Source organism: Cottoperca gobio, chromosome 1, assembly GCF_900634415.1.
Source record: "Cottoperca gobio chromosome 1, fCotGob3.1, whole genome shotgun sequence".
NCBI classification, from domain to species: Eukaryota; Metazoa; Chordata; class Actinopteri; order Perciformes; family Bovichtidae; genus Cottoperca; species Cottoperca gobio.
The window spans coordinates 11,730,629-11,752,237 of record NC_041355.1 but is presented as its reverse complement, the minus strand read 5'-3'; the positions used below and the strand labels follow the sequence as shown (position 1 = coordinate 11,752,237).

Sequence of the window (21,609 nt, the reverse complement as noted above, 5' to 3'; positions counted from 1 at the left end):
GTCCCCAAAGGATGAAGCCTTCAGGGAAATGTTTCCACTACTATTGGATAGATTGTCATGAAAGATTATTCACACCTTTGTGTGCTAGATAGATGTAAAGACTTTAGTGATCCTCTTCTTCCGCTGACCATTTATCTGGCACCATCATCACGTTCAAATATCAATTTGTTTAATACCTTTGTTTATGATTATTCTCCTGCAAAATAATGACATTCCCATTAGCCTTAGCTGTACGATGTGCTTGGTGTTAATTAGCTAATGTTAGCATGCTAACACGCTAACATGCTAAAATAAGTTGGTGAATAGTAGGGCTGTTCCTAACAACTAATTTGACTAAAACTAGTTGACTAGTCTAAAAAAAAGAAAACGCAGAAAACAGAGCACAATCTACTCTATAAGGTTGTTTTGTCCCAAAATATTATTGCGTATATAAGAGCCATTTGAATCAGCATTGTTAACATTATTAGCTAGCTAACGTATACTCATAAAAAAAACAAAAATTATTTTTACCATTAAAACTGCATATGAAATGACCATGTCCCTTTGTTCTTTTTCTATTTAAACTGTGAACCGCTAGCATGACTGTAGACCTTTAGTCTGGCTGTGCTTTGTGTCAGAGACAACACTACATGCTGCATGTCAAGTAAAGATCAATATTTATGAATCTGAGGTGGGGATGACCATGGGCGACTACATTGTCCTGGCTGACATTCCAACAATCCAGCTGGAGTCGGAGGAAGAGCTTCCGGGGATGAGGAGGAGGAACCAGAGTCCCAGCCCGTGCAGGGACCAGAGGCCTCGGACTCACAGGTTGGTGGTACCATGTGATACTGTACGGTATCATTGTATGGCATCTTTTTACCGAAAATAGAAGCCCCATGGCCATGCATCTATTCTGCACCCAGAGTAAGTATTCCTTTGGTAGCTGGAAGATCACTAAAAAAAAAAGTAGTGTAGCAAGTATAAAAAGACTTTGAACTTCTTTTGATCTGACAATGAGTAATTGCCTTAGTTATGGCCAAAGAAAAGAGGAGGGCTCAGGAAGCTTTAGCAGAGGAATGGGAAATTTCAGTAAGAAGGAAAAAAAAAAGGTAAATTGTGTTTGTCAAATACTCCTCTGCACTTTAATTTGGCTCTGAAGGTGCCAAGATGAAATAGACATCTACAGTTCAAGGCTTGAGTCAGATGAGAGGGGAAGAGGCAGAGAGAGAGGCAGAGACAGACGAGAGAAATGTCGGGACTCTGAGAATGGACGGTCATCTCGAAGACACTCAGTCACATCTCTTCATTCACAGGTACGCTGCAATAACACATGTTCACAATAAAATCCATGTTGAAACAACAGAGCTGCGACAATTTGTGGACTAAACAATTAGTTGATCAGCCTCTCAAAGGTTTCCTGCTTTTCTCTGTTTCATATCATATTAAACTGAATATCTTTTGGTTTTGGACTGACAATACAAGTCATTTAAAGACATCACCTTCGACCTTTAGAAACTGGGAGGGACATTTTTTCCTATTTTCTGACATTGTATAGACCAAACGATTAATCAAAGAATCGATAATGAAAATAACCGTAAGTCGCAGCCGTCGATGTAACAACAGAGCTTGTGAACCTGCCTGTTTTTTCTATCAAAGAGTTCAGATAATCAAGGTGGAAAACACAGATCCTCAAAGATGAAGGAGCGAGCTCCTGCTGAATGCCTGCAGACACAGGTGAGCACGGTCCCATGACTTTCCTGCATCTGCATAAATCACACGAGTGTTTGGGGGAAAATGGGTCATTCATACATTCATTCTAAAGTAGATCCCTGATATTTATTTCAGCTGTTTTACCTCAGGCGCCCCTCTCACAGAAGCACCTTGCAGGGGGGAAAAAAAGCCATTAGTTAGCGCTCTATGTTTTAGGGCAGCATGTTCATGTGATTTATCATTTTTATATTAATAGGAAGAGAAAGTGGGAGGGTTAGAGAGGGATGGATGACTACAAAACAAAACATTCAAAATGTTATTTCAGTGCTGTGAATCACATACAACCATGTAAAAGTGTGTTGTAGTTCAGAAACCTGACATGACATATGTTATATTAAAAAGAGTGTAATCTCACATTCACCTCACATCACGCATATTGTCTCTTTCTTTCTCCTCACAATATCTGTACAATATGATGAATGCGTGGTAAGTGTGTTATTTTGAGCTAACATTCTTTAAAAGCACCTGCTTGCTTTCAAGTCAGTCTAATAATGTTGCATCAGTTCCTCTTTCACTGTTTAACAATGACGATCACGGTTTGAAAAAATTACGCCTCTTCCTTTTTTTACGTTCCCATTCTGCTGTGTTTCCTATTTTTTGTGCTTTAAAGTTGAGCCTGCCTATCTATCTCACGAAGACACGTTTGTCTGCGGCTGACAGTTTCCGTTTCCTCTTGTTTCACAATCCACGAGACAGAAACACTGCAGAATGTTTGTAAACAGCTTGATCGTAATGCTTTAATTACAGGTGTTGTTACTTGAAGGGGTGGATGTCCAGACTGGATGAACAGGCCAAGGTAAATTAAAGTTATTGTTTAAAGTTGTTCATCTTCTAATCTAATTCTACACCAGAAAGAACGCACTAAACACCAAGAACAAGACTCAAACACTAAACTATTTATAAAGAAGGCCATGTACTATAGTAATGAAAATGTGACGGATCCTTGTTTACTGTGTTTTGCACAGTGGAGGAAACATTGGTGTGTTCTGGGTGATACTTCACTGAGGTACTACAGAGACCCAGAGGCTGAGGAGGTAAGAGCTGGTCATTTCTGATTTGTGACAACATGTATTAGATGTTAACCTTATTCATTTCAAACTATATACATTTGAAAGGGTTTATGCAGATGTTGTCATCATAACATGACCAATATCATCTGTTTTTCTAAATGATTCTATGTCACCAATTAATTTGTGTTTGTTGTTTGGGTTAAAAACAGTCAGAAGATCTGGACGGAGAGATCAAACTGACTTCCTGTGTGAATGTGTCAGACTGTGATGTAGAGAAGAACTATGGACTCCTAATACAAGTATGTACACCATCAGACAGATGGACAGTCAGACACCAACAACACCTCCCCCCATTTCCACATCAATTACACGTTGGGTTGCTTCCTCTTTAACAGTGTGTGCGTGTGTGTGTGTGCGTGTGTGTGTGTGTGTGTGTGTGTGTGTGTGTGTGTGTGTGTGTGTGTGTGTGTGTGTGTGTGTGTGTGTCTTTTGATCTCCTCCAGACAAAGAGAGCAGTGTTCACTCTCTCTGTTATGACCTCGAGAATACGGCGGAACTGGATGAAGTTACTAAAACAGGCGATCCAGAACAACACGCAGTGAGTCCGACTTTATACTTGGAGACAGTGTTGGAGGAAGTATTTAGATCCTTTACTTAAGTAGCAATAGCACACTGTAAATGTACTCAGTTACAAGTGAAAGTACTGCAATAAAAAAGGTAAAAGTGCATAGGTGTTATTAGCTAAATGTACCTAAAGTCAAAAAATGAATCAAGTAAAAGGTTATAGTGTTATATATAAAATGTTTACATTATTATTGCTGATGCCTTAATGTGTGCATTTCACCTTTGTAGTTGGTCAAGTTGGAGCTAATTTTAAGAATGTCATTTACTGCCGGGTTGTTTAATAACATTAGTTAACACACCAAATAGTTAATAAATGAAATTAAAATTATCATTCTTGGTCTTGGTCTTGAAAACAACAGTTGATTAACTCATCTCACTTCACTTCACTTTAGAAGTTATTATGGAGCTTTTGATCTCAAGTAAAATACTTAATAAAACTTTTACTTCAGCTGACAATACTTACTGAATCTGTCATCATTCCATTTGTAATAATATATTATTTAGTTATTAAGTAACTTAGTTAGTTTAATTTTATATGCGACTTCACAGTAGCATTAGAATTGTAACATACATTTATGCAAAATGGCCAGATGCAGTGTGTTTGGTGTCCACAGAAGAACTTTAAAAAGCAAAAGTTCAAAGAGAAAAAGAAAACAAAATACATACACAAAATACAGGTATGTCTACAGGGGTATTAGATGTGAAACACTGTGTTTTTTCTTTTAGTCATGATTTGATATCTCTAATAAAAACATTAAAAGTGTATATACAGTAATGAACAACAACAAAACAGGGCATCCTTCATGCTGAATACTTTGTTTATCCTCAATCTAATTTTAAAAAACAGATGTTCATTGACCTGAAAACTCCTGAACACTGTCAGGACATGCAGACAATGTGATTGGGTGGTCCGTCCGTAGCAAATCCGCTCTATCATCTTTCTTCTGATGTGTAACTCTACCCTCCTGTCTCTCCCTCACTCTGACCTCAGCCAATCAGACACCGGCAGCGAGAAAGAGAACCCCCTCTCCCGGAGACCGTCGTCATGCCAACCCCCTGCTCGGTTCACCTGCAAGGACTCTGGCTATGAACCGACCACTTCCACCTCCAACGCCACAGCTGCAAACTCCCATCAGGCCGACCACCACCACCAAAATGTAGACGAGGATCTGGACTTATCTCCATCCAGTCAGAGAGAAGAGGGGGAGGGCTGGGACCGCGAGCAAGCCAAGCGATTGGAGGAAAGGAACAAGTGGTTTGAGGAGGGGGTCCCCTTCAGGGAGATGGGCAGCAGGTGGGACTCCATGGAGCTGAAAAGGGGGAGTGTACCTGTTCCTGTTATTGAAACCATGGACTCAGAGGTCAACAGGAAGTGGGTGGAATTTGAGACGCTCTCATTTACGGAAATGAGCGAGCAGTCTCTCATTGGAGCCCAGGCTCATCAGTCGAGCACCCCACAGGCATCACAGTCTCTCGTTAGCTCCCAGACGTATCAATCGAGCCCTGAAGAGGCCGAACAGTCGGCCACAGGTTTACAAACTGATATATCGAGCCCAAAGGAGGCTCTTCCATCCATAAATGGAGCCCAGACCATTCAAACAAATAAAGCGGAAGCGCTTCAAAAGGAGGTAAGAAAGAACTTACAGTAGGTGCATTTCCATTCACTTGTTTTGATGTGCATATCAATTAAAAAATCCTATGTGGAAAAACCAAAAGTATTGCAAAAACGTTTTTACATGGCTGAGGTGATTAAAGTTGATGTATCAATAAAAGAAAATTGTGACAAAGTGCAATGAAAACAGATTTAGCAAATAAATAATGACGAACATGAACCATGTGAATTCAACGTCCACTGAACTTTTGAGGTTCGACTGACACTCTTTATATTACGTCATCTTGTTGCGGCCTGCAATGTTTTCTGACTTTCGAATTGGCGCCATCTACTGCTTACCTCGATGAACAAATCCTAATAATCTTGTAATGGTAGTGGATGGAAATAAGCATTAATTAGCATTTTCTCTGCCGATTTTCTCCGAATTTGGTTAAAATTAGAGATGCATTTAATGGAAACTGTCAAGACAGTCCATTAAAAAAGTTTTAAAAAGTGATGAGTAGGAACACCAGCAATATGTTCCTCTAAAGTGTTTTCAGTTTTTATATTCAGAAGTGATCATCTCAATCTTTTTCCTCCCCTATACATATTCATCTGCCAGGCCCTTTCCCTTCGAAAGCAAGTGGAGAGCATTAAGAGGGAGCGTGCAGCCATGAGGATAGAGGTGGATAGCCCGTGTGGCCCTGGGGCCTCCTGTAGGGCCAGTCTAGAGGCCATGGAAGTAGCCCATCAGAAAACACTGCAGGAGCTGCAGGAGAAACACGCGAGGGAGATCAGAGAGCGGGAGCAGCAGAGAGACAGGATGCTGCAGGAGGAGAGCCAGGCAGCTGCTAAAGGTAAGGCAGGAAGTACAGCAGCAGTTTGTATTTCTTCCTTATGCCTCTTTCAGTAAATACATCTTGCAACCAGCCCCTCTCTGTATACTCTGTATTTCTAACTTTATTTACTTATACTGTGTTCTTGATTGTTCTCAATTAACATTCTTATGTTGTTTTTAATGCTGTGTTGGGAAGGCAATTTAAATAACAAGTTAAAAAAATGGTTTATTAAAGCTATGGAGGCACTGAGAGCAGCTCACAGAGAGGAGCTGGACAGAGAGGTGGAGAAGGCCAGAAGGTTGGCTGGAGGAGGTGCACACATGGATGCTTCATACAGAGGCCACATGTAAGTTTATTATAGTCCCTCTGCTGGGAGTGTTCTCCATCTCACTGGCTCTCGCTGCAGGATTAAGATGTTCTACACTCAGTGTACTACTACCGTGACCCCTTGCATGATAGTGCATTATAATTTACTCCATAACCGTGTCTGTGCATGTCTGTGCATGTCTGTGCATGTCAGGCCGCAGGCGGACGTCTTGCACAGTGAGTTAGATGTGCTGTCAGAGCGCTACTCTCAGAAGTGCTTGGAGCTGAGCCGTACTGAGCAGAGCAGCCAGGGCCGAGACAGTGAGCTCTGTCGCAAGGAGAGAGAGCTGGAGCAGCTCAGAAGAGAGAACCAGGTTTATATACATGTTTAATTTGATTGTTTCAATACAATAGCATACCACTTTGTAGATTGGTAAAGTGATTGCCATCAAAATATGTTTGTTTTTTGTTCTAAGGAAGCGACAACATTCAAAAGCCTACTAGTTCACATTATGTCTCAATGTAATAATTTGATCTAAAAATCTCTTTTCAGGAGCTTAAGGACAAACTGGCGGAAGAGATCAGCCGCATGCGTTATTTCATCACAGGGCAGAGGTCGGACACGGCGGTATCTCTTGGCAACACTGAGCGCACTGCGTCAGAAGTAGAGGTATTGATAGCAATATGTTTGTGACTAAATTAGATCCTACATAACCTCAACCCATTTGAAAGTAGGTGACACTAAAAACATCTTAACTGCTGCTTAACTGCTGCATCCCAACAGTTTCATTAATGCACTGAGTATTAACTTGGGCTGAAAGGACAAATGTTGGCATTACTGTCAATCATAGGGAAGCAGAAAGCAACATTCGACGAATATGCTGTGGGATTTTGAACCCACTTTAATAAAAACTAATTGATCTAAACATGTTTATTGTTTTGTCTCGTGAATCCAGTAATGGCTCCCTGCAGCAACATTGTCACTCGTTACTTTTTTTTTCTTTTTCTGGTGGCCTCATTTGTGTTGAGCATCTATGGCTAGTCACATTATAGTGCAGCGCATACTGCCCTCTACTGCCTGAATATCAGTCCAGCAACATCACTGGAGCTGCAGTGAACATTTTTATAGCTGGACTTCCAGCGCTGGAAGATATATTCAGATCTTTTACTTACACTAGGGTAATAATACTCCATTACAAGTAAATGTTCTGCATTGAAAGTATTATATGTATTACTGTGTAAGTAATATAAGTTTTTGTTATGCAGACAAAAGTTCCCTGTAATTGATATAAGTGTTATTGTTGGTTTATTGTTACAGGTGCAATAATGTGCAAGTAGCATTTTACTGGTCACGCTGGACCAAATTTTAACTGCATGGTATATAGTTGGGTAGTTTTATCTCTAACAATGCATCATATTTTAAAAGATGATCTCTTGTATGAAAAATCTTAACATTTTAAGATTGGTATTATGGGTATTTTGGTCCCATAGACATTTTGACTTTCCATGTATATGTAAAGAATTGTATATCTTTTTTAACTGTTAAGATGTCACATTTTGTTTTCCAGATATTACTAAGAGCAAAAGACAATGAGGTGCAGTATCTTAAAAAAGAAATCAGCTGTCTACAGAATGAAGTGCTGTCTCTTACAAAGGTTTGTTTTAAGATCTGACCTCTCAACAATAAGACTTCTATATGTCGAACATTTACAGCATGTAACTTTCCTTCCTGCTTCACTTTGATGCGTCTTCCATATTTGTTCCAAACCTTCCTCTAGGAGAAAGAAGCATCGTATGAGCGTTATAAGGAGGCCTATGTGGAGCTGAGTAACATGAGGGGTCGTAGCCAGTTGGAGACGGGCTCACTCAACGAACACTTGAGGCTGGCCAACACTGCATTTCAGGAGGGAGCGAGACAAACTTAACCAATGAGGACAGCTGTTAAAAATCCTGCCTTGAAGACCAATGACAGCAAGCCAACATACACTATTTACAAGATATTACAACAAAATCATCACATGACAATAACAAACATGTGCGTGTTATGGACTTAGAAGAGTCAGAATAAGAACTATGGAAACTATTGTGTACGTGGAAACCACTGTACAAACACTGTTCATATTAAATAATAACAACAGTTTATTCATGTGTAATCGACTCCCTTTATTGAGTTGACAGACAAACATGCAAACAAGAGTGAAGGCATAACTTGTAGTTTTGATAGCCTCACATGATATGAGATTTCAAACAAACCAAAAATTGGCCAAAGCAACATAAATAGCAGAGGAGATAGGGAGGATAGATGGAGGTGGAGGTGGAGGGATGTATTTGGATGTGCCCCATTTTCCCCATCTTCCTTGTGCTGGCTGGTTTGCTCAGTCAATATTGCAAAGCACCCTGTGGATGTAAATTTAAAAGAAATTAACTGTCATCCGCTTTCTATTGTTGCCACTTGTCTTCGCTGCAAACATGACACAAACTACACCCTTTAACATAAAGCTTACACACCATTTGCATATGGATAAGAATGTGCATAAAACAGGTTGAAGCAACAGTGTTGAAGATGCAGCCAATGTACAGTTTGACTTTACCATTTCTTTTCTGGAGTTAGCTCAGTCATCGTCATCGTCGTCTTCAGGGACAAAGATGTCATGCTCCTCCAAGAGAGCGGCAAAGTTCTTGCTGATCAGAGTTCCCACGTACAGGAAAGGCACCACCACGACTGTCATGCGAATAAGACCAAATGGTGTCTGTAAAACATAAGGAGATGTAGTCAAGTGACATGAAATTTAGATTAACTTTTCAGATTACTAACCACAATAATCCCCACCTCAGTTTGCTCTAGGGTATTTTGGTCCAAATTTGGGATTATGGATAAGCATTTCTCCTTAAACCAAATACAAAAAATCTAATCTCCAGAGTTACTATAGCAGAGAAAAAATGACCTGATCAAAGGGGTGGAGGGTATTGCCTAAACTGTCAGTGGATCATCTCTGGCAGCTGCGATACAGCCGGATCCGGAAGTCTCTTCGGTTGATCTTCCTGAAGTTTTAATTTTTCCCCATTAAAAGGTTTGTTCGGGGGAGTTTTTCCTAATCTGAATCAAGGATCTAAGAACAGAGGGTGTTGTATGCTGTACAGATAGTAACACCCATTGAGAAATAGTTGTGATTTTTCAGTAGCAGGTAGGGCTGGGAGATAAGGAGATTAGAGAAAATCAAATATCACAATATTTTTGACCAACTACCTCAATATCGTTATTGCGACGATATTCTAGGGTTCAGTATTGGTGCTTTCACAAAATATTTACACAATGAGATTTTGTTAATGTGGATATAATGAAAAGCAAATAATATAAACAGCTGGACCTGTCTAGGAAGTTCAGAAAATCACATCACTTTACTGTAATGCAGCCCTTAATACTAGGAAAAGACAACAATTATGCCATATTATGATATCCAAAATCTAAGACGATATTTATTCTCATATGACGATATCGATATAATAACGATAGATTGCCCTGCAGGCTACTCAAAACATGTTCCAAAGGTAGTGTTCTGCATTTACATAAATGTTCAGGTTCAAAACAGTATCTCAAAGTATTTTTAATTGGAAAAGCTTTGAATTAAAGCACAATATCAACTGATATAGTTAGGACTTTATGGTGGGTCCTGCTTTATAAGCTAATTACTAACTTGAGGCCCTGTTTTGAAGAGGTGAACTATGAAATAATAATCAAATTACCTACTGCAAATATTGACCCAGGTACCAGTAGCAGAAAAAAAGATAGATACACTTGCATTGAGAATGGGAGGAATGGGGGCCCAACCCCACTGCAGCTTTATCCAGCCATGGGTGGAGCAATTCTTATTTCGGACCACATATTTCTTTCAATTTGGCCCTTGGCTATGGTCTTATCCTTCATTAATCTCAATCGTTCTTGCCTTGACAACAACACACACCAAGAAGTATAGTTCCCAACTAGCTCAAACGAAACAATTAATCAGAGAGAAATGTTCTAAATACACATTATTTAAATTGCTAACATAAAATGTCTACTTGAATTCACAAAATAAATAATGGGTAATTACTTCCTGTAAATATGCACTCATTGGCTGACTTGCCTAACCAGTGTGTCTCCTGCCTTTCTATTGGCTGCAGTTTATGTCAATCCAGAATTAAATCCCGCCTACGCTGTCAGTCATATTTCTTGTCGGTTTTCACTCGGTAACCAAAGCGGAATAAAACTCACTTTATCTGGTTTCGGTAAGATTGCCCCCGACGCTGTTGATACTACGGTCCTGTTCAGAGTCGACCTGGATATGTTAGGTGTTTTCGGGCCGATGTTACGGCTCATTTTACCCGCATTTTGGGTGAAAAGTCGCAGCGAGAGCCGCAGTGCACTCGTCGCCATTTTTTCCAGTAATGTAATAGACAGGGTGGGACGTCTGTGGGCGGGACTGTGTTGACTCTTATGGGCGCGTCTTAACCATATACTGTATATAAAGATCTATATATGCAGTTACTTGTAACGATCCATTATTTGTAAATACATTTCTTGTATAGAAGACACGATTTATTTCTGTATTTATACGGTACTGTAACATTTGTTTATTCATAGTGTATGGGACAATGTGTTGGTCTGATTTTCAGTTGGATCTTATAACATATTTTGGTAAGGAAATGTAACTTACAGTAACAAATACAATTTGTTATTGAGCACAAATCTTCAAACACTATCACATTAAAATTCTGTAATAAAAAGATCTCTACAAAATATTTGTATACTCTACAAAATGTTTGCATATTTTCATTAATGCAAACTCTTCAATATCATACCTGATTAAGTAGACCTCTTGTGTGGGTTTATGTGTGTTATTATTATTTATTTATTTTTAAAACACAAAATAACAATGAAGAGGTGCAACAAAAACATAATTAAAAACAGTGCAAAGTTTTAAAGAGACAAAAACAAATCAAAAACAAGCATATATATTTAGCCTAAATTTTTCTAACATTTTCTTTTCAGGCTGAATTTGATGTGAAGGACAAGCTATTTATTTAACTTTATTAACACAGTATTTATATTAAACACAGCAAGCAGACTGTATCACCATATTCATCTATCACCGTTTTGAAACAGCATTTAGAGATTTGTAATACAATTAACGGGGAAAAATGCACTGTTAAACATTCAAATAATGTATAGAATGGTGAAGGGGTTGCATGGGGTTGCTTGAACTCAAGACTCAAGTATTTCTAAAATCCTGTCTATTGACTTGGGTTTGATTGCTACCTAATATTTGTCAAGGAATTCACACATTTCTGTTTGCAAAATTGATCTACCTACACTATCAGACATTTGATTGTATGTTTGCAATAACTTACTTGCAACACTGAGCAAAATGCTGTGTTTATGTATAATATCATTGTTATTCCAGATAAAGTTTTGGGCAGGAATGTTGTTTACCAAGGTCCAGGCTTACAGAACTTGCCTGTGATTTAAGGCAAATTGAATAGGAAAGTGTCAACAGAAAATCTACAATTAAAACATTACATTTTAATAAATATATATCTGTAATAAATACAATTACAAATACCGCTGGGGTTTTTATACATTCCACAATTAATTTGTTCTTATATGCAAGGCATTCAAATACTTCTTCTTTGATTTTACTGGCAGACTACAATATAATTATATATAATAGTATTTTATAATTATATACTGGATATAAAACCTGTTTGAATAAAGCCCTTTAAACTTGTATTTTTTGTCCCACGTCTCCAACAGACCTTTGATGCTCCACTCACTTCACATATCTACCACCCTTCAATCTTTCTCCACTGAACTTCCTACACCCTATCAGCACATGTAGAGCAAGTTACAAGTCTCACATTTATCAGTTTTTTCATTGTGTATAAAGTATAATTGAGTCTTGTCTGTCCTAATCTTAACCTAAAAAGGAGCATCTTCTTTCCTATATTTAGGCTACCTCTTTTAGTTCCAAAACACATTTCTAAAATTTGATTAGGTAGGCCTATTTAAATGCAATAAGTATACATTTTTAAAATGTTATCATGTTTAACCCATACAATTATCTTCAAACGAAACGTACGTAGGTATGCAATTCGACAAAAAGAAATGACATGACAAAATGATATGGATAGTACGCAATAAAAACATTAAAGAAAAAATATTTAAGGCTTAGCAAATGTATACTGTTTCCTTGCTAATGTTCTTTCGTCCATGTAATGCAGGGGTCACTGACAGGCGGACCGCGGTCCGAGTCCGGACCCAGACGCCGACCTATACGGACCCGGACCGGTACTTCTATTTGAACGGCGCATTTTATTTTATTTTTTTAGCTTTGCGCATTCACATTCGCTCCGCTCTGTATCACGAAGGGCGGCGCTTCGCACACACCTACACACACAAACAGAGGGGAGAAAAGGAGAGGAGTGAACTAGTTTAGCGGTTCAGGAAACTCACAGACCAATTACATGCGAGTTAAGCCATCTCACGTGATGCTACGCAGCCAATCAAATCTGTGCATTCCAACTGGAAAACATTGCGACTCTGAATAATACAGACAAGCGAGAGGCGAGTGACAGACGGAAAGACGAGTTAGCGATACAGGGAGAGAAGACGGAGAAAGGGAGAGAAACACTGACGAAGAGACGAGTGAGCGGCAGACAGGGAGAGAACAATAACTACTCATGGCGCTCTCCAAGAAGAGAAAAGTCAACAGCTTTCAACCCAGAATGGACTCATTCATGTTCATCCTTCCCACTGGAGCACAACACCAGTGTCTCATATGCTCAGAGACCGTGGTGCTCATTAACAGTGGTGATGTGAAACGCCACTGAGACAAAGCACAACGTTTTTGACCAAACATACCCACTCAAGTCTGAACTGAAGGCACAGAAAATAAGCCCAATATGATTTTGATTTGTGACCCAAATAAAGCAAATAGGCCACCTGTAAGCATCATCAGCCACAGAGAACAGTACAATTAAACTGTTCAATTGTTATAATGTGTTGAGACTGATTTTGGTTGTGACTGTTAAATCAAGATGTACACCAATGGCGCCAAGTAGTAGTTGGCGCCGACGCGAGTGGCAGCCTCTCCAGTAGCTCCGTGTTTTTCGTGTTGTTTTAGCACTTTAGTTGATTTAGTTAATTTGAATTTTCTGTAGTACAGAACTCTCTCAAGGTCTTAGGTGCCTCAAGGGGCGGTAACCCTCGAACACCGTGGTGGATCCCGGTGGTCAGGGAAGCCGTCCGACTGAAGAAGGTGTCCTTCCGGGTTATGTTATCCGGGAAGACTCCGGAAACAGTTGCAGGGTATCGAAGGATTAGAAGGGCAGCAGCTTCTGCCGTGTCAGAGGCAAAGCTGCGGGTGTGGGAGAAGTTCGGAGAAGCTATGGAGAAGGACTTTCGGTCGGCACCAAGGTGCTTCTGGAAAACCATCCGGCACCTCAGGAGGGGGAAGCGAGGAACCATCCAAGCTGTGTACAGCAAGGGTGGGACCCTGCTGACTTCGACTGAGAAGGTTATCGGCCGCTGGAAGGAGCACTTTGAGGAACTCCTGAATCCGACTAACACGCCCTCTATGGTTGAGGCAGAGCTGGAAGTTGATGGGGGATCATCGTCAATTTCCCTGATGGAAGTCACTGAGGTAGTCAAACAACTCCACAATGGCAAAGCCGCAGGGGTTGATGAGATCCGTCCAGAAATGCTGAAGGCTTTGGGTGTTGAGGGGCTGTCTTGGTTGACACGCCTCGTCAACATTGCGTGGAAGCCTGGGACAGTGCCTAGGGGTTGACAGACCGGGGTGGTGGTTCCCCTATTTAAAAAGGGGGACCAGAGAGTGTGTGCCAACTACAGGGGTATCACACTTCTCAGCCTCCCTGGTAAAGTCTACTCCAAGGTACTGGAAAGGAGGGTTCGGCCGGTAGTCGAACCTCTGATTGAAGAGGAACAATGCGGATTCCGTCCTGGTCGTGGAACAACAGGACCAACTCTTCACTCTCGCAAGGATCCTGGAGGGGGCCTGGGAGTACGCCCATCCGGTCTACATGTGTTTTGTGGATCTGGAGAAGGCGTATGACCGGGTGATACTGTGGGAGGTGCTGCGGGTGTATGAGGTGAGGGGGTCACTTTTGAGGGCCATCCAATCCCTGTACGCCCAAAGCGAGAGTTGTGTCCAGATACTCGGCAGTAAGTCGGACTTGTTTCCAGTGAATGTTGGGCTCCGCCAGGGCTGCGCTTTATCACCAATCCTGTTCGTGATTTTCATGGACAGGATATCGAGGCGTAGTCGTGGAGGAGAGGGGTTGCAGTTCGTGACCTGAGGATCTCATCGCTGCTCTTTGCAGATGATGTGGTCCTTATGGCATCATCGGTCTGTAACCTTCAACAGTCACTGGATCAGTTCGCAGCCGAGTGTGCAGCAGTTGGGATGAGGATCAGCCCCTCTAAATCTGAGGCCATGGCTCTCAGCAGGAAACCGGTGGATTGCCTACTACGGGTAGGGAATGAGCCATTACCCCAAGTGAAGGAGTTCAAGTACCTCGGGGTCTTGTTCGCGAGTGAGGGGACGATGGAGCAAGAGATTGGCCGGAGAATCGGAGCAGCGGGGGCTGTATTACAGTCACTTTACCGCACCGTTGTGACGAAAAGAGAGCTGAGCCAGAAGGCAAAGCTCTCAATATACCGGTCGATCTTCGTTCCTACCCTCACCTATGGTCATGAAGGCTGGGTCATGACCGAAAGAACGAGATCACGGGTACAAGCGGCCGAAATGGGTTTTCTCAGACGGGTGGCTGGCGTCTCCCTTAGAGATAGGGTGAGAAGCTCAGCCATCCGTGAGAGACTCGGAGTAGAGCCGCTGCTCCTTTACGTTGAAAGGAGCCAGTTGAGGTGGTTCGGGCATCTAGTAAGGATGCCACCTGGGCGCCTCCCTAGGGAGGTGTTCCAGGCACGTCCAGCTGGGAGGAGACCCCGGGGAAGACCCAGGACTCGGTGGAGAGATTATATCTCCTCACTGGCCTGGGAGCGCCTCAGGATCCCCCAGTCGGAGCTGGAGGATGTGGCCCGGAGAAGGGAAGATTGGGGTTCCTTACTGGAGCTGCTGCCCCCGCGACCCGATCCCGGATAAGCGGTAGACGATGGATGGATGGATGGATGTAGTACAGAACTCTATATATCCTATGGATATTGTATTTTACGATAAGCAACAAAGCGGCGGGAAACTTGTTTTTTCAAGGGAGAAGCTGCTTTCACTTCGCACAATGGCGCAAGCCGGCATAGCCCACCCCATACCGGAGGAGATGAGACGGGCGTGTTGTGTTTACATCCCTCCACGTGCACACGCAGAGACCGCGTGTGACGTCATTCACTGTACCATCGCTAGACTGCAAACCCAACACCGAGAAGCTTTCATTGCCATCTCAGGAGACACTAAACTCCACACTACCATACTTTCATCAGTTTGTAATCTGCCCCACCAGGAAGAACAGGACATTAGACCTCCTGTATGCTAATGTAAAGGGTGCTTACACTGCAACCCCCCTTCCCCCACTGGGAAAGTCTGATGACAACCTAGTGCTGCTGAAACCACAATACAAACCAAGGATCCAGACACAACCTACAACCACACGTTCCTTTAGGAAGTGTTCTCCGGAGGCATAGGAGGCTCTGAGAGACTGTTTTGAGTCTACTGACTGGAACGTCCTGCAAGAGCCACATGGTGAGGACATTGAGGGGGTGTCGCACTGTATCACTGACTACCTGAACTTCTGTATGGATGTTGTGGTTCCCATAAAAACTGTACGCTGCTTCCCTAACAATAAGCCCTGGATTACCAGCAATGTCAAGGACATCCTTAACAGGAAGAAGAGGGCATTCAAGGAGGGAGACCGAGAAGAGCTGAAGCGCGTGCAGGGGGAGCTCAAGGTTCAACTGAGAGAGGCAAAGGAGGAATATACAAGGAAAGTAGAGCAGAGCTGCGGGACAACAACATGAGGGAGGTCTGGGACGGCATGAAAACCATCACAGGCTGCAAGAAGAAGGGCAGCAACACAACAGAAGGGGATGCTGTGAGAGCAAACCAGCTCAACCTGTTCTATAACAGGTTTGATAGCCCAGCTGTTGCAGCGGCCTACCCAGCACCTCCCTACACACCACCGCCCCTGCCCTCACCTCCCCCAACACCGACACCCAGGCTGCCTCCAGGGACTTTGCAACCCCCCTCCCCCCCATCATCTCCATGGATAATGTAACACCCCTCCCCCCACCATCACCAGAGATCAGGTGAGCAGAGAGCTGAAGAGACTGCGTCCCAGTAAAGCAGCTGGCCCGGATGGAGTGTGTCCATGGATGCTAAAGGCCTGTTCTGCTGAACTCGGGGAGCCCCTTCAGTGTATGTTCAACCTGAGCTTGCGGCTGGGGAGGGTCCCAGTGCTCTGGAAGACTTCATGTCTCATCCCTGTCCCCAAAAAGAAACACCCTAGGGAACCAGATGACTTCCGACCGGTTGCACTGACTTCACACATGATGAAGACCATGGAGCGGCTGTTGCCCCATCACCTCAGACCCCAGTTTCCGCCATGCACAAGATCCTCTGGAGTTTGCATACCAGGCGAAGGTGGGTGTGGATGACTCCATCCTCTATCTGCTACACAGGGCTTACTCTCATCTGGACAAGGGGAGTGGCGCGGTGAGAATTATGTTTTTTGATTTCTCCAGCGCCTTTAAAACCATCCAGCCCCTACTCCTGAGAGATAAGCTAACAGAGATGAAGGTGGACTCACATCTGGTGAGATGGATCACGGACTACCTCACAGAGAGACCACAGTACGTCAGGCTGAAAGGCTGCACGTCCGACACTGTGGTCAGCAGCACTGGAGCGCCACAGGGGACGGTACTCTCCCCTGTCTTGTTCACCCTCGACACTTCTGACTTCCAGCACAACTCTGAGCTCTGTCACTTGCAGAAATACTCAGATGACACTGTGATCGTCAGCTGTGTCAGGAATGGACAAGAGGGGGAGTACAGGAGCCTGGTGGAGGTGGTCCAAGTCGAACCATCTGCAGCTGAACACCTCCAAGACCAAGGAAATGGTGGTGAATTTCCAAAGGATCAGGCCACACCTGTCCATCGAGGGGGTCGACGTGGAGGTGGTCAGGTCCTACAAATATCTGGGCCTGCAGCTGGACGACAAGCTGGACTAGACGGCAAATATGGACACTCTTCATAAGAAAGGGCAGTCACCTGTACTTCCTGAGAAGGCTGGGGTCCTTCAAAATCTGCAAAAAACTACTCTTGATGTTCTACCAGTCTGTGGTGCCAGCGCTCTCTTCTATGCTGTGGTGTGTTGGGGAGGAAGCAGCAAGAAGAGGGACGCTGGGCGGCTGGACAGACTGGTGAGGAGGGCTGGCTCTGTAGTGGGCACAGAGCTGGACTCCCTGGTGACAGTAGCAGAGAGAAGGACCCTTGATAAACTGTCATCCATCCTGAACAACGCCCACCACCCTCTGCACAGCACATTCATTATTTGTACTTACTTTTTAATGGAGGGGGGGGGGGGGTGTAATGTTAATAAATGTATAATGTATTTTAAGCTACTGGATGCCTAAATTTCCCTCGGGATGAATAAAGTATCCATCTATCCATCTATCTGAAACAATTAAAGAAAAAGGGAAACTCAAGCTGCTGCTACACTTTATTTTATGTTTTTAAGATTAAGCACTTTATTTTAAGATGCACAAAAAGCTATTTTATTTATTTTCTCAATGTTATTTTTAAATGCAGCCCGAGAAGAACATTATACATATCTACAGTATTATATATCTGTATAGTGAAATATTAAGTGAAATATTGTCGACATGTTTTAAAATTGTACTTTCTTTATTAGATTTGACAGTCAGCTGTTGATGACGTGCAGACGTTGATAGAGCTACTAGGCTTCTTCAATATATATCTCACACTAATTCATAATGGAAGTTAGACATTATGATACTCTGGACCTTTGCTCGCAGAAATTGTCTCTAACTGGACCTCTTAGAATTTTAGTTCAATTTTAGTTCAACTAAAAACATGTGTCAATAAGCGTCTTCTATTTTGAGATGTTGTATGTGTGTTTTCCTTAAGACCATTTGCATGTGTGAATGTAGTATTGTCCATATAAAATAAAGAGGTTAAAAACTATTTTACAATCATATCATTCTTATCATAGAAATACGTTTTTAGTAACGTCACCAAACCATGGTTGTGCACGAGCAGTGCCGTTGAAAGGGAGGAGTACGACTTCAGTTGTAATCGGGAAAGTATGGAAAGCCGGAAGTAACGCGTGTCGTGGAGCTCCAAACACTGATAGTTCCAACTTTGGACCCCATTCATTTTCAATGTTTCACAAGCACACTGGTGAGTTAATGAAATGACTGCATTTTCTGACATGTTAACGCATTTGCTGAAATCTCATTAATCTAAATCCATCTTTAAGATCTAGTAGTTAGATTATAGTGACATCCATCCATCCATCCATCGTCCACCGCTTATCCGGGATCGGGTCGCGGGGGCAGCAGCTCCAGTAAGGAACCCCAATCTTCCCTTCTCCGGGCCACATCCTCCAGCTCCGACTGGGGGATCCTGAGGCGTTCCCAGGCCAGTGAGGAGATATAATCTCTCCACCGAGTCCTGGGTCTTCCCCGGGGTCTCCTCCCAGCTGGACGTGCCTGGAACACCTCCCTAGGGAGGCGCCCAGGTGGCATCCTTACTAGATGCCCGAACCACCTCAACTGGCTCCTTTCAACGTAAAGGAGCAGCGGCTCTACTCCGAGTCTCTCACGGATGGCTGAGCTTCTCACCCTATCTCTAAGGGAGACGCCAGCCACCCGTCTGAGAAAACCCATTTCGGCCGCTTGTACCCGTGATCTCGTTCTTTCGGTCATGACCCAGCCTTCATGACCATAGGTGAGGGTAGGAACGAAGATCGACCGGTATATTGAGAGCTTTGCCTTCTGGCTCAGCTCTCTTTTCGTCACAACGGTGCGGTAAAGTGACTGTAATACCGCCCCCGCTGCGCCGATTCTCCGGCCAATCTCTCGCTCCATTGTCCCCTCACTCGCGAACAAGACCCCGAGGTACTTGAACTCCTTCACTTGGGGTAATGGCTCATTCCCTACCCGGAGTAGGCAATCCACCGGTTTCCTGCTGAGAGCCATGGCCTCAGATTTGGAGGTGCTGATCCTCATCCCAACCGCTGCACACTCGGCTGCGAACCGATCCAGTGAGTGTTGAAGGTCACAGACCGATGATGCCATAAGGACCACATCATCTGCAAAGAGCAGCGATGAGATCCTCAGGTCACGAACTGCAACCCCTCTCCTCCACGACTACGCCTCGATATCCTATCCATGAAAATCACGAACAGGATTGGTGATAAAGCGCAGCCCTGGCGGAGGCCAACATTCACGGGAAACGAGTCTGACTTACTGCCGAGTATCCGGACACAACTCTCGCTTTGGCCGTACAGGGATTGGATGGCCCTCAAAAGTGACCCCCTCACCCCATACTCCCGCAGCACCTCCCACAGTATCACCCGGGGGACCCGGTCATACGCCTTCTCCAGATCCACAAAACACATGTAGACCGGATGGGCGTACTCCCAGGCCCCCTCCAGGATCCTTGCAAGAGCAAAGAGTTGGTCTGTTGTTCCACGACCAGGACGGAATCCGCATTGTTCCTCTTCAATCAGAGGTTCGACTACCGGCCGAACCCTTCTTTCCAGTACCTTGGAGTAGACTTTACCAGGGAGGCTGAGAAGTGTGATACCCCTGTAGTTGGCACACACTCTCTGGTCCCCCTTTTTAAATAGGGGAACCACCACCCCGGTCTGCCAACCCCTAGGCACTGTCCCAGACTTCCACGCAATGTTGACGAGGCGTGTCAACCAAGACAGCCCCTCAACACCCAAAGCCTTCAGCATTTCTGGACGGATCTCATCAACCCCTGCGGCTTTGCCACTGTGGAGTTGTTTGACTACCTCAGTGACTTCCATCAGGGAAATTGACGATGATCCCCCATCAGCTTCCAGCTCTGCCTCAACCATAGAGGGCGTGTTAGTCGGATTCAGGAGTTCCTCAAAGTGCTCCTTCCAGCGGCCGATAACCTTCTCAGTTGAAGTCAGCAGGGTCCCACCCTTGCTGTACACAGCTTGGATGGTTCCTCGCTTCCCCCTCCTGAGGTGCCGGATGGTTTTCCAGAAGCACCTTGGTGCCGACCGAAAGTCCTTCTCCATAGCTTCTCCGAACTTCTCCCACACCCGCTGCTTTGCCTCTGACACGGCAGAAGCTGCCGCCCTTCTAGTCCTTCGATACCCTGCAACTGTTTCCGGAGTCCTCCCGGATAACATAACCCGGAAGGACTCCTTCTTCAGTCGGACGGCTTCCCTGACCACCGGGGTCCACCACGGTGTTCGAGGGTTACCGCCCCTTGAGGCACCTAAGACCTTGAGACCACAGCTCATCACCGCAGCTTCAGCAATAGAGGTTTTGAACATCGCCCACTCAGGTTCAATGCCCCCAACCTCCACAGGGATGGCTGAAAAGCTCCGCCGGAGGTGTGAGTTAAAGATCCCCAGGACAGGGGCTTCCTCCAGACGTTCCCAGTTCACCCGCACTACCCGTTTGGGTTTACCAGGTCTGTCCAGAGTCTTCCCCCACCCCTTGATCCAACTCACCACCAGATGGTGATCAGTCGACAGCTCCGCCCCTCTCTTCACCCGAGTGTCCAAAACATGCGGCCTCAGATCAGATGATACGATTACGAAATCGATCATTGACCTTTGGCCTAGGGTGCTCTGGTACCACGTGCACTTATGAGCATCCTTATGTTATACATGGTGTTTGTTATGGCCATAACATGACTAGCACAGAAGTCCAACAACAAACGACCGTTCGGGTTTAGATCAGGGAGGCCCTTCCTCCCAATCACGCCTCTCCAGGTGTCTCCATCGTTTCCCACGTGTGCGTTGAAGTCTCCCAGCAAGACTACGGAGTCCCCTACTGGAGCCACCTGCAGGGCTCCATTCAGGGTCTCCAAGAAGGCCGAATACTCAGAATCTGCGGTTTGGGGCATAGGCACAAACAACAGTCAGAGTTTTCCCCCCCATAACCCGAAGGCGTAGGGAGGCGACCCTCTCGTCCACCGGGATAAACTCCAACGTGGCGGCGCTCAGCCGGGGGCTAGTGAGTATCCCCACCCCGGCCCGAGGCCTCACACCTTGGGCAACTCCGGAGAAGAATAGAGTCCAACCCCTATCCAGGAGTACGGTTCCAGAGCCAAGACTGTGCGTGGAGGTAAGCCCCACCAGATCCAACTGGTAGCGATCCACCTCCCGCACTAGTTCCGGCTCCTTCCCCCACAGAGAGGTGACGTTCCACGTCCCCAGAGCCAGCCTCTGCTGCCCGGGTCTGGTCCGTC

At 44.3% G+C, this 21,609-nt stretch overlaps 2 protein-coding genes across 2 annotated transcripts; one reads left to right on the top strand and one right to left on the bottom strand.

Annotated features, from left to right (window-relative positions):
- The first annotated feature begins 676 nt into the window (after window positions 1-676).
- LOC115015862 (TRIO and F-actin-binding protein-like) lies at window positions 677-8,264 on the top strand. Its single transcript, XM_029443472.1, has 14 exons — window positions 677-810; window positions 1,142-1,295; window positions 1,639-1,716; window positions 2,516-2,548; window positions 2,718-2,786; window positions 2,972-3,061; window positions 3,266-3,360; window positions 4,378-5,014; window positions 5,600-5,834; window positions 6,051-6,162; window positions 6,337-6,496; window positions 6,676-6,792; window positions 7,691-7,777; window positions 7,901-8,264. Exons 1-14 carry the CDS (start codon window positions 677-679, stop codon window positions 8,045-8,047), a joined length of 2,148 nt encoding a protein of 715 aa, XP_029299332.1. The 3' UTR covers window positions 8,048-8,264.
- Window positions 8,265-10,565, bottom strand: smdt1b (single-pass membrane protein with aspartate-rich tail 1b). Its single transcript, XM_029443483.1, has 3 exons — window positions 10,375-10,565; window positions 8,714-8,872; window positions 8,265-8,519 (listed from the first exon to the last, which is right to left on the bottom strand). Exons 1-2 carry the CDS (start codon window positions 10,534-10,536, stop codon window positions 8,735-8,737), a joined length of 300 nt encoding a protein of 99 aa, XP_029299343.1. The 5' UTR covers window positions 10,537-10,565; the 3' UTR covers window positions 8,265-8,519; window positions 8,714-8,734.
- Window positions 10,566-21,609: the final 11,044 nt, after the last annotated feature.